Source organism: Clupea harengus, chromosome 11, assembly GCF_900700415.2.
Source record: "Clupea harengus chromosome 11, Ch_v2.0.2, whole genome shotgun sequence".
Lineage (NCBI taxonomy): Eukaryota > Metazoa > Chordata > Actinopteri > Clupeiformes > Clupeidae > Clupea > Clupea harengus.
The window spans coordinates 26,017,903-26,029,159 of record NC_045162.1 but is presented as its reverse complement, the minus strand read 5'-3'; the positions used below and the strand labels follow the sequence as shown (position 1 = coordinate 26,029,159).

Genomic DNA, 11,257 nt, shown 5'->3' with positions numbered 1-11,257 from the left:
CTCTTCATTCATCGTTTCAAAAAAAGAGAAGACAGGGTGAAGCAAAAAAAAAGAAAAAAAAGAAAGAAAAATCCCCCAGTCCAGTTTAAGCATCTTTTGAGTGGCCACCCCTTTTTCTCTTCCCAACTCCAAACACATACACACTCACACACAACCTCAACCACGTATGTTTACACGCCCCTTCATTCAAACAACCCCTTGCCTACATACACACACACACACACACACACACCAGTTCAGATAACCCATGCTTGTCCGTTGCCCACAGTCACAAGCAAACAATGTCCCATTGCCCTTCCCATCGCTAACCCCCCTCCACCTCCTCCCCTCCCACTAGCACTTTCTCTCTCTCTCTCTCTCTCTCTCTCTCGCTCTCTCACTCTCTCTCTCTCGCTCTCTCACTCTCCTTTGTTGCACAGTCTCCGATAGACAAATTCCAGCCTCGCACAGGCTTATGAGGATGGGAAGCGTTGCCAGAGGAAGAACAATGAACTATATTCCCATATATCCCTGGTGGCGTGGAGTGCACCTGATCCCTGGGAGATGGTGCTGTTCTGGTAGCTCCATGCTGAGGTTCTGCTGGTGTGAGATGAACTCCTGGGCTCCTAGTGTTGTGTGTTGTGTGTTAGTCCAGTGTTGTGTGCCAGACAGTTAGACAGCAGAATCCTCCCTCACCTCCTACTTTTCCCTCCCTCTGCTAGCCCCTCCTCCACCACCACCACCACCTCCCCTTCTCCCATTCCTCCTCCTCCTCCTCCTCCTCCTCCTCTCCTCCAGGGTTCTCTTTTGGCTCAGAAACTCCATGCTGCTTCTTGTGAAAAAAGGGAAAGGGGGTTAGGAGGGTGGGTGGGGAGAGACGAGGGGAGAGACGAGGGGAGAGAGAGGGGCACGGGAAGGGAGGAGGAGAGCTTTCTAAAGACCCCTGGGCTGCCCCCGAACATTCACATGTTAAGTGACAGCTGCCTTCAAGCCCTCTCTCTCTCTCTCTCTCTCTCTCTCTCTCTCTCTCTCTCTGTCTCTGTCACTTCCACACACACACTCACACACACATGCACACTCTCTCTCTCTCAAACGCACATACACTCCTATGATCACACAGTGATGGTAGTGGCAAGACAGCCAGGCCGCAAAAAGAGACCCCCTCTCATGCATCCCCACGCACCCCCCTCCCCCCTCCCCCCTCCCACAATCTCCATTCACAGCCAGTGCACTAGCCTTCACTGGCGCAACAAAGAAGACTAATTACTGTAAAACATCTCCCATTACTTTTCAACTCACTTCCAGACCTGAAATTGCCGGCCCACAAACAAAAGAGACCTCAGAGGGGGAAAAATGTGCAAGGAGACTCAGGCTCAGTTGGGGTTTCCCCTCGCATGGTCTCCCAGGAGAATTAGGAGATTATCATGAAATGACAATTTATCAAGCACTCCTTTTAATAATAGACTTTGAACTTCCGTCCGGCTCTGGGGTGTTGAACAGTGCATTCAGTAGAGTGGGGGGGTATTTTCCTCTCTCTCCATCAACATGTGCTCTCAAGTTGCACCATTCAGTGTCTTATCTGTGGCTCAGGACTTATCCCTGCTTGTGGTTAAGGGGTCGGATGTGAACATTGGGTGAGTTGCTGGATGGGAACACACAGGTGTGGAAGCAGGTGTCCTGACACCCCGAGGGCAGGTACACAGGTGGGTAACATCTCACTCCCATCTCCCCCACCCCTATAATCCACAAGCATTGTCACTTAGACAGCATGTCCATGTGGATTTGCCTGAAGCCAGTGTGACAAAATATATTGACCTGTCTGATAAAATCGTGTACGACCAAGACAATGTACAATGTCTATCTAGATACTGCCCTTTAATTAACTGTGTCAATCTTTTTCACTGACATCTGAGTCACAAAAAGTAGAATGTGAGGTAGGTGGATAATGTCACACTTCTTTCAAGTAATTCCTCTCCCAGGTTCTTTAAATAGCCTGTCAATGTGTTTGTTTCTTCCAGAGTTTCCTGCCTCTTTTCCATTGAATGCAGGGAAAGAATCTGACATAGGTGAAGAAACACCTGCTAACCCTTGAGCTATTACAGAAAGAGAGAGTGAAAGAGAGAGGGATGGGGGGGGGGGGGTGGAGAGAGAAAAATAGAGTGAGAGGGAGAAAGAGAAAGAGAGAGAGAGAGAGAGAAAGTTATAAAGAAGGGGGGGCAGAAAGGTAAAGAATAGGGGATAGTGACAGAGGAAAGATGAGAGTGGCGGGGAGCAAGAGTGTATGCATCCATTTTATGGCGATTAATCTGCCTGTGTGTCAGCAGGGGACCCTTGCGAGAGGAGGACTCTAAGGCCCCTTTAGAAGTTAAATGACTACTCTCCCCCAGCCTCCATCCCCCACCTTGGAGTCTATGCAAGGGACATAAAAAAGACAATAGGAAGAAACCGAGGGACAAAAATGAAGTGACAATGCCTGTCACGGTGACTGTCCTGGGAAAGTGAATTCAGTGGTGTGACCCATGAAAGGTCAAGTTATTTAACCTTTGAGTCATCCAGGGCTAGAGAAGAGGCATCCTTCTCTGTCTTTCTAAATGGAATTATGTTCATTTGTGTGACCTCCCACGATATATGCAGCAACAGTAGGAGTATTTGAAAGATCCTGCGTTTTTTTTCTTTTCAGTTACAAATATGCTTCAAATTCAACATTCAAGTTGCATGGAAAATGTCTTTTTTTATTTTTATTTATTTTTTAACTCTACTGTGAATTCATACACACAACGCATAGCATTTTTACCTCTGACTGCATGGAGCCGGTTGGATAAAACCCCCTCCTGACTGGCTTGTGTGTCAGTGGTGATTAGGGCCAATGTCTTTAGCCATCTCACCACCGAGCGGGATCCCCTCTCTGTGTCTCTGGGAGCCCTTGGCACGGGAGAGGCAGAGCGCCTGCCAAAAAGCCCCACTCTTTAAAAAAAGGCACCTGATCCCAGCTTTTCAGCAGTCCCTGCTCTCCTCCAAGAAATAATTGAATCGTTGCCTCTGCCTCTGCCTCATGGCACTCTCTAGTCCTCTATGGCCTAAAGCATGGCCTTTAGTGCCCCACACACACACACACACACACACACACACACACACACACACACACACACACACACACACACACACACACAATCTCTGTCACACACAAATACAAATTCTCTTCCCTCTCTACCCTGCTTGTCTGTGCCCCCTTCTTTCTCTCTTTTTCTCAGCAGCTCCTCTCTCTCTCTCTCTCTTTCTCTCTCTCTCAGCAGCTCCTCTCTCTCTCTCTCTCTCTCTTTCTCTCAGCAGCTCCTCTCTCTTTCTCTCTCTTTCTCTCTCTCTCAGCAGCTCCTCTCTCTTTCTCTCTCTCTCTCTTTCTCTCTCTCTCTCTCTCTCTCTCTCTCTCTCTCTCTCTTTCTCTCAGCAGCTCCTCTCTCTCTTTCTCTCTCTCTCTCTCTCTCTCTCTCTCTCTCTCTCTTTCTCTCAGCAGCTCCTCTCTCTCTCTTTCTCTCTCTCTCTCTCTCTCTCTCTCTCTCTTTCTCTCAGCAGCTCCTCTCTCTCTCTCTTTCTCTCTCTCTCTCTCTCTCTCTCTCTCTCTTTCTCTCAGCAGCTCCTCTCTCTCTCTCTCTCTCTCTCTCTCTCTTTCTCTCTCTCTCTCTCTCTCTCTTTCTCTCAGCAGCTCCTCTATCTCTTTCTCTCCCCTACGTCTTCGGGCACCAAAACAGTGGAGTTAAAAAAAAAAAATCCTGACCTTGCAAAAAACACAAGATCTGCCAGTATGTTGCCAGTAGGTTTTTTACCAAAATCAAAGAGAATACATGAAGAAATTGTACGCAAGAATGAACTTGCCCTCAAGATCTGAGATGAAGGCTGTGGTGCCCATAACATTAAATATGTATTACATGAAGCAGTTGCATGCGAGACAAGGGATATCCAGAGCCCAAATTACATTCTATGATATTAGCCCCCAGATATAGCCCACCATCCTCCCGCCCCACCTCATCATCCTTCATGTAAACATGAAATACTGGGCTGGACAAGGAAGGGTTCTAGGATATGGGGGTGCAAGCATCAGGAGGAGACCAAATGGGTCACAAATTGGACCCAAATTCGATCAAAGGCCCCATGTGCCTGAAGAGCCGAGAGCAGCAAAGTGGATTAATGCCACAGGCGTGTCCAGCCCTCCCCTCCCCCACTCTCTCTCTCTCTCTCACTCTCTCTCTCCCTCTCTCTCTCTCTCTCTCTGTCTCCTCTTCACCCTAGCCTTTAAATTAAATAAGAGCTCAATGGCTGCTCCAGTACATGATAATTAGCACTTCCACAGGCACATCCTCTTCACTGAAGAGTCACATGACAGAGTATATAAATTTACAAAACACGGACGCCATGGCAGGGTTTTCATAGGTCACAACTATGAACCATGGCACTGCCCTACTGCTTCACAAATACAGCTATTTCGCACTCGAGTTCACTTCCCAGAGAGAGAGAGGCTTGGGTGAATGGGAACAATGATGGGGATCCCTGCTGGGATGTATGGGATCTGGGAACATGTGAGAAGGAGGAGGAGAGAAGGAAAGGAGAGGAGAGGAGTGCAACCACCTCAAATATCTTTCCTCTGATTCATCCGGTGCCAATGTGCGAGTAGAATGCAGTACACGAGGAGTAGCTTTTTCCTCGAACCTTTTTGTCAGAGATGTACATGATGCTCTGGACAGATGCTAAAAGTAAGAGTTAAAAAATCGTTTACAGATGATGTATAATTTGCTTTAACTAGAGGTGTCTGTTCCAGGATAACGTCATGGTGTGACCGAGGATATTTTTTTTTCAGTGAAGATACTGTAGCTTATTTTTTTGTTGAATGGAGTTTGTGTGTGTGTGTGTGTGTGTGTGTGTGTGTGTGTGTGTGTGTGTGTGTGTGTGTGTGTTATGGGGAGTTGTCAGGTAGAGGGCTCAGTTGTTGCACGCTAATTACACATCAACAATGAGCAGGAGGTGAGAACGCAGGAGGTGAAAACGCAGGAGGCGTTACCTCACTAATTGCCATAATTTGTCCCAGATATAATTGCATGTACATTGATCCTTCGGATCGTCGACAGTAAACGCACCCAGCTGGGCCGACTCGACATCCACTCACTTGTCTACTTCAAGGAACCGTAATCTGCCTTTCCTTTGTCATCTTCCCATTCAAAAGAAGGGGGGAAAAACCAACACGTACACATACAACAGAAACGTCTGTTTCCTTCCCAGCATCAAAAGCCCCCCCACTCATACAGACCCTGGAGAGAGGGGAGGTGATGTTTGCTCTTTACCACACAGAGCTAGGGGAGAACAGCAGGAGGAGGAGGGGGGGGGGGGGGGGGGGTTTGGAGGGGAAGCCCTTCACTCTCTCTCCCAGTTCACTTCCCATGTGCTCGCTCGTGTGACAGAAGTGTTTGCAGGTTATGTGTGCTGGGCTTATTTGAGATGCAGACTGTGTGTGTGTGTGTGTGTGTGTAGGGGGGGGGGGGGGGGGGAGAGAGACCTTTGAGATTGTAGGACAGAGGCTGCTCTTTATCCCACAATTCCCTGTCAGGCGAGACGTCAAATGAGGAAGAGGCCCTTTTGGCCCAGATCTGTCTGTCTTCTGCTGCTGCTGTAGTGGAGGACAGTTTTGTCTTCTCTAATGAATGAAGCAGCACATAGAGGATGAGGTGAAGGTCTGCTGTTTTGGGGGATGGGGGGAACTAACCACAAACAAGAGAAGCACGACTTTGCCCTGCTCTGTTCTGACATGCATTCAAAGTTCCCATTCACAGATTGCTCAGTCTAAATATTTCCGATTCTTTGATGAAACCCTAGAGAGGAGATTCGTGAAAAAGTCAGGGCAAGTTAGGACACAAACTCCTTTCCTGTCAGTAGAGTAGCAGGTGTGCTTCCTCCTGGACTTTTGTGTCTGCCTGCCGTGATTAGAGCGGTGGTGGGGTAGAGCACACTAACGAGTCCCCCCAGACTGTAACCATCAGCGAAGCAGACTGGAGGTATTAACATGACAAAAGCGTGGGGTTAGAGATAGCACGACGGACGTGATAAAAGACAAGCCCCCTTTCATTCACTCTCACTGGGGTGGGCAGTGACAGGGGCAGCCACCCCCCATGCAGACTCTTCCACAACACACAGGCGTGGTGGTAGATCCTCAGAGTATGAATATATATATTCATGTATGTGTGCCCGAAATGTGAGGCACATTGTTGGCTCAGTAGCTTTGTGTGTTTACCTGCAACAGTTAAAAGAAAGCAAAACATTTAAACTATGTCTCAAAGAAGAAGGATTCATTCTGGCCTGTTTATCAACTGCTTGTGAATGAAAGTCCAATTCACATTTACCAATAGAATGAAGAGCTAGTTGCACACGCTGTTTCATCTGAAATGAATGAAGTGAATGAAGTGTATTGCTCAGCTAACCGTGAAATCAATCAATACATTAAATAATTGAGCATCCTGTTCTTCAGTCAACCATGATCCTGAACTGAAAAGAAATGTGTTCATTAGGAACAGTTATCTGATGACTTGGGAAATAGCCCAAAAATGCCTGAGTCTGAGGAAAGCGATTATCTGTCTCTGATTATGATAGCCCTCGAGAACTCATAAAATATCCTCATTATGGGATTGTAACTGAAGATGGTGACGCACACAAAAGGACAATCATCAGGCCTTAAATGAGTTGGGTTTATATTCCAGCCACTTGATACTTCGTGTGAATATTTTGGTCTAAACATTATACCTTATGATTTTATTGTGCCAGTTAACGCAATCTAATACACAGGAATAACACAAAAGGTGTTGTCTATTTTTTGACACCGACATGCTGCCACACAAAATAACCCACGGAGGGTTGTTGGTGGTGTAAATCTGGGCATTAGATGGAGATAGACTGGGTGTTTACCACAAGTCCTATTGTGGCCCGGATCAGAGCGCTGTGTCTGTAAGATCCTATTTTTCTGTCCGGCCTCTTCCTCCCATCTGAGTCTAATGTGCTTTCAGTGTGCTCTCTCATGTGTGCAGGGGGCCTCCAGCCTCCAGCCCAGGGCACCTCCCCAGTCTCCACGTCCACCCGCTCGCTCGCTGCACAAAAGGAGCCTGCCTGCCTGCCTGCCTGCCTAACCCCCTTTCCCCCAAAAGAGCTGCTCCCTCTCTGTCTCTCTCACCGTCACCACTCCACTCCACTCTACTCCACTCCACTCCCCCCCCTCCCCTTGTGTCTGTCCCTAATTCTCTCTCTGTCTCTCTCTTCTCATTCTCACCCTCTCTTTCTCCATCAGCACTCCTTCTCTCCGCTGTGTTGAACTCTCTCTTTGTCACCACCCCCTTGTTCCCCTCTCTCTCTCCTTCTCTCTCTCTCTCTCTTTCTCTCTTCTGGGGTCTGGTGGCGAGGGTTTACATCTTTTCAGAAAGACCCTCATGCTCCCCAGAGCCCAAAACATTTTCTGCTGGGATGCTTACCCCTTGCACCATGGGGACAGAGGGTTACAAAAAGGGGGATGTTGGTTCAAATCAGTGGCTTTTGTTTGAAGTCCCTTCTCATCTGTTGCTGGCAAACTCAACCCAAATAATTACCATCCAACAAAAGCATACGTCATCGAGACAGTTGGAGGTTTGACTGTGGGTCCTGGGAGCTTAGCTCACATTGCCGTCTTCAGTTTCTTCCTTTAATGTTGTTTCCAAAGCGATGGTGGGAGATGCCCATGGCTCTTTGTAAGATTGCTGTGACGTCTTCAGACTTGTAAAACACGGATTAAGCAAATCCGGGCACGGCAACAAATAGAAGTCGAGTCCTCAAGGCATCTTCAACAAACGTAGAACTTAGATCGTAACACTAGGATTGAACTCACCAGCAGAGCTTTAACCCAAATACCTTTTTTGGTCTCAAACACAGCACAGAATATGGCACTGGCAAACGAAAAGAGGGCACATGGAAGTGGAACAGATGAATGAGAGTGGAAGCTGCTGGGAGCTTTCCCAGGAGGACCTACAGCTGGATCCAGCGGGGGAAGCCTCATCTCCATGCTCTTCAGCCAGTGTCGCAATGCCCTGATCTGACCTCGGAACTCCCACTGCCACTGGCTCCAGTTCTCGGGATCGCCCCTGGGGGAGGACAGACACACACAACACTCAGACAGCTCTATCTATCTGCAGGTGTCCACCCACCATTGTCTAGAGTGGGATCAATCATCTGCTCAAATCAGTCCCGCTTCTCAGAGGGTAAAAATGTATGTTTCAGGTCCTCTTGTTTTTAACCTTATGATTGAACTCCTCATCTTTACATATCTAACTGAACAGTCTTTAGGACCCTGACCTGCTGGAAGTCATATGTTAGGTAATGGGAAGTAGAGACCAACCTAATACCTTACACATACCTATTTGACTGTCGGGCTCTTAGTAATTAGTGTCAGTGAGGGCCTTTACTCGGTCCTATTAGGCTGATTTGACATGCTAATTCACACTAGAGAATCTGAGAGAGGGGTTTCTGTTGTTTCCATTCAGCATGCAAGGAAATAATCAGACATACAAGCCCACAGAATGAACATATAAAAAGTGTCTCTGGCTGATTTACATTTGGACACTCTCCCAATGTTTGTTAATGAATAAAGAAAACAATGTAGTTGCTGATGTATTCAAATGTATACTGCACCTATATAGTTAAATAGAATTGTTGTCATAAGAGGTTAGCTTCACGTTGAAGAAACCTTTGCGAAGCTGTGACACATTCAGCAGTAATATGATTTACTATTCCGTTCAAGTTTCTTCTCCTTGGATCCTGTCCTGGAGTTCTCATTAACTATGAAAGGACCTGAAGCCAACTACCGTTGCTGGCCGTTATTCTGGCCTATTGCCTCTGGTCAGTATGACGCCATAGCTGCTATGGATAGTAGGTCATCTATCACCCAGTGAAATACCCCCCTTCTGCTGGCATTCTCAGAGGAACTGACTTGTTAAGAGGTCAAATTCGAATCTGGAACAGAACTACGCTAGCTCCTTTTATGAGTTAGTCATCTACAAGCAACCATTACCCATATTGTTTTCCTGGAGGTGGAGCAGCTCCAGGAATTATATCACTTTCTTCCTGAAACAAATAGACAAGGAAAAGCAGAAATGCATTTCATGATCACGTACCGACTGTGCCAATGATGGGATGATAGACAGAATTGCAAAGTATCAATCTATTTCTGTTGTTTTGTGTCAGTTACTGTATGAATTGGTTCATTAGAACAATTCTTGAACCATATGATTTTGATGAGTAAGTAGATTAAATCTACCAGATTAAGTGAAATCAATATGTGGCAGGACATTTACTTTCTGCTCCACTTACACATGTGTGTTCTTGAGTTTTACCAATCTATAGAGTATTAGTGAACCATGCAGGCTCCTAACCTCACCCCCCATACTCTGAAAAGAATGGGAAAGAGGTGTCATATTTTCTGGATTCGGTGGCGCAAGTTGAGCAGCCTCAGCATATTCCTGAGGGACAGCTGTGACTAGTTGCTTCTCCTGCCTAACTCTCTAAGACATTAGGTGAGACCTCAAATGGAACTGAATGAAAATGTCTATATTGTTGTAAAAATAGATTATTTTTTAGTATTTATGTACAGGGAAATTGTAAAAAATAATTCTAAATAATTTGAACAATGAACCAACATGTGAATGAATGATAATTGACTCAACTACCAACGTCAGTAAATATAACAACAGTGTCCTCTTGAGGTATAATGGATAATTACAGTTGATTCAATCAATTGCCCAAAGTGCCTTAAAAGAAAGTGTTTTTTTATGGAACCGTACCACATATGTCTGAACACTTCTCATACATGCAATATAAATATAATATAAATACTAATAAAAATACACTTACAATATACAGCTTCCCTAATTGATATAACACATTATATATGGATATGACACCACTTTAAGTAACTAAAGGGATATATTCTGAGAATGCATGAAAAAATGAAAAAGAAAGATGAGAACATTTTCATCATATGTTTATTTACATAAGGGTTATTTTCAAAGATGCACCCAGTTAAATCCCTGTCAAGGCACTCCCATCTCTTTATGAGCAAAACCAACTTGTTAGTGGATTGCATACAAGTTTACGTTTTACATTTTACATCAAAAATAGTAGTGATACTTTTTTGCTACGCACTTTTCAAAATGTCTTTGTCTTTCAGTTTTTCCAAATATTTGTAACCAAGTTAGTAAAACATGCAAAGCAAAAATATATATATTACAGTAAATGATATCAAAAATATGATGGAAAAAATGGAAATAAAACAAGAAGATTTACACAAGTCAAGTATTTTCAAGAAAATAACAATGTTTAGGACTCTGTCTAGACAGAGAGAAGAAAACTAGTTGAGAAAGCAACTCAGAGACATTCCATGGGAAATAAAAGAAAAAACCATGGACAAATAAAATGGTTGTATGCAAGGATTAAAAAATACATTCAGTTGTTTACATGTATGGTAGTGTTTAATACACTGGGTAGGTTTTTCCAGGTTTTAAATGGTGTAACACTACAGTAGCTAGTAATTTAGAGATTGGTGGTTGATTGGAAGTGTAATTATTCCTAATTTGAATAGCTGAAAAGTACATTCATATTATTACGTCAGCCATACTCATAGACTAAGACTATTCTTAGCTGTAACAAAGACATAGGAGAACATCCTATTTGTCCAAAGAAGCTGAGCATGGGATGAAGAGGTGGGTAGATTTTGTCTTGATGTGAGAGCCAGAATGTGTAAGTCCAGTGCACAGTTCCTGGCATGTATCCCAGGAAGATTTCAGTGTTACCCTAGCCTTTATTCAATCCTCGCAAGAGGAGAGGTTTGTGGGACAAGAGAGGTGCTTGACTGCAGATCTAAAATAAAAAAAGGCCAAAGAATAAATGAAAAACAATGAAAACAAACACCAAACCAAATCAAAGAGTGCTTATTTGTAATGATATTAAACAATGATGTAAATCAAATGCAAACTGAAAAGATGTTTGTGATGGCATTAATGGCAGTGAACATTGTATACCAAACTACTGTACCTGAGGAGAGGATGTTGGATGTGGATGAATTTCATCCCAGACTGAGTGAACACCATCTCCGTCCATCTGGACATCAGGACATCTGTTTGGTAAAGACTTCTATTGTAAAAAAAAAGTAGAGACCAAAGGGTTGTTTATTAATTATATCTTACTTCATCCTAAAAAGTGTGCACTAAATTCCGGCAAATGTTCT

The 11,257-nt window shown here is 44.7% G+C and overlaps 1 protein-coding gene across 1 annotated transcript in view; it reads right to left on the bottom strand.

Annotated features, from left to right (window-relative positions):
* Window positions 1–11,257, bottom strand: part of LOC105905367 (plectin-like) — a 155,747-nt gene that overhangs the window by 25,943 nt on the left and 118,547 nt on the right. The window contains exons 34-36 of the mRNA XM_031576570.2: window positions 11,065–11,163; window positions 9,047–9,099; window positions 8,009–8,120 (exon numbers count right to left, since the gene is read on the bottom strand). Of these exons, the coding sequence (XP_031432430.1) occupies window positions 8,009–8,120; window positions 9,047–9,099; window positions 11,065–11,163 (264 nt within the window). The remainder of the gene's footprint in view (window positions 1–8,008; window positions 8,121–9,046; window positions 9,100–11,064; window positions 11,164–11,257) is intronic.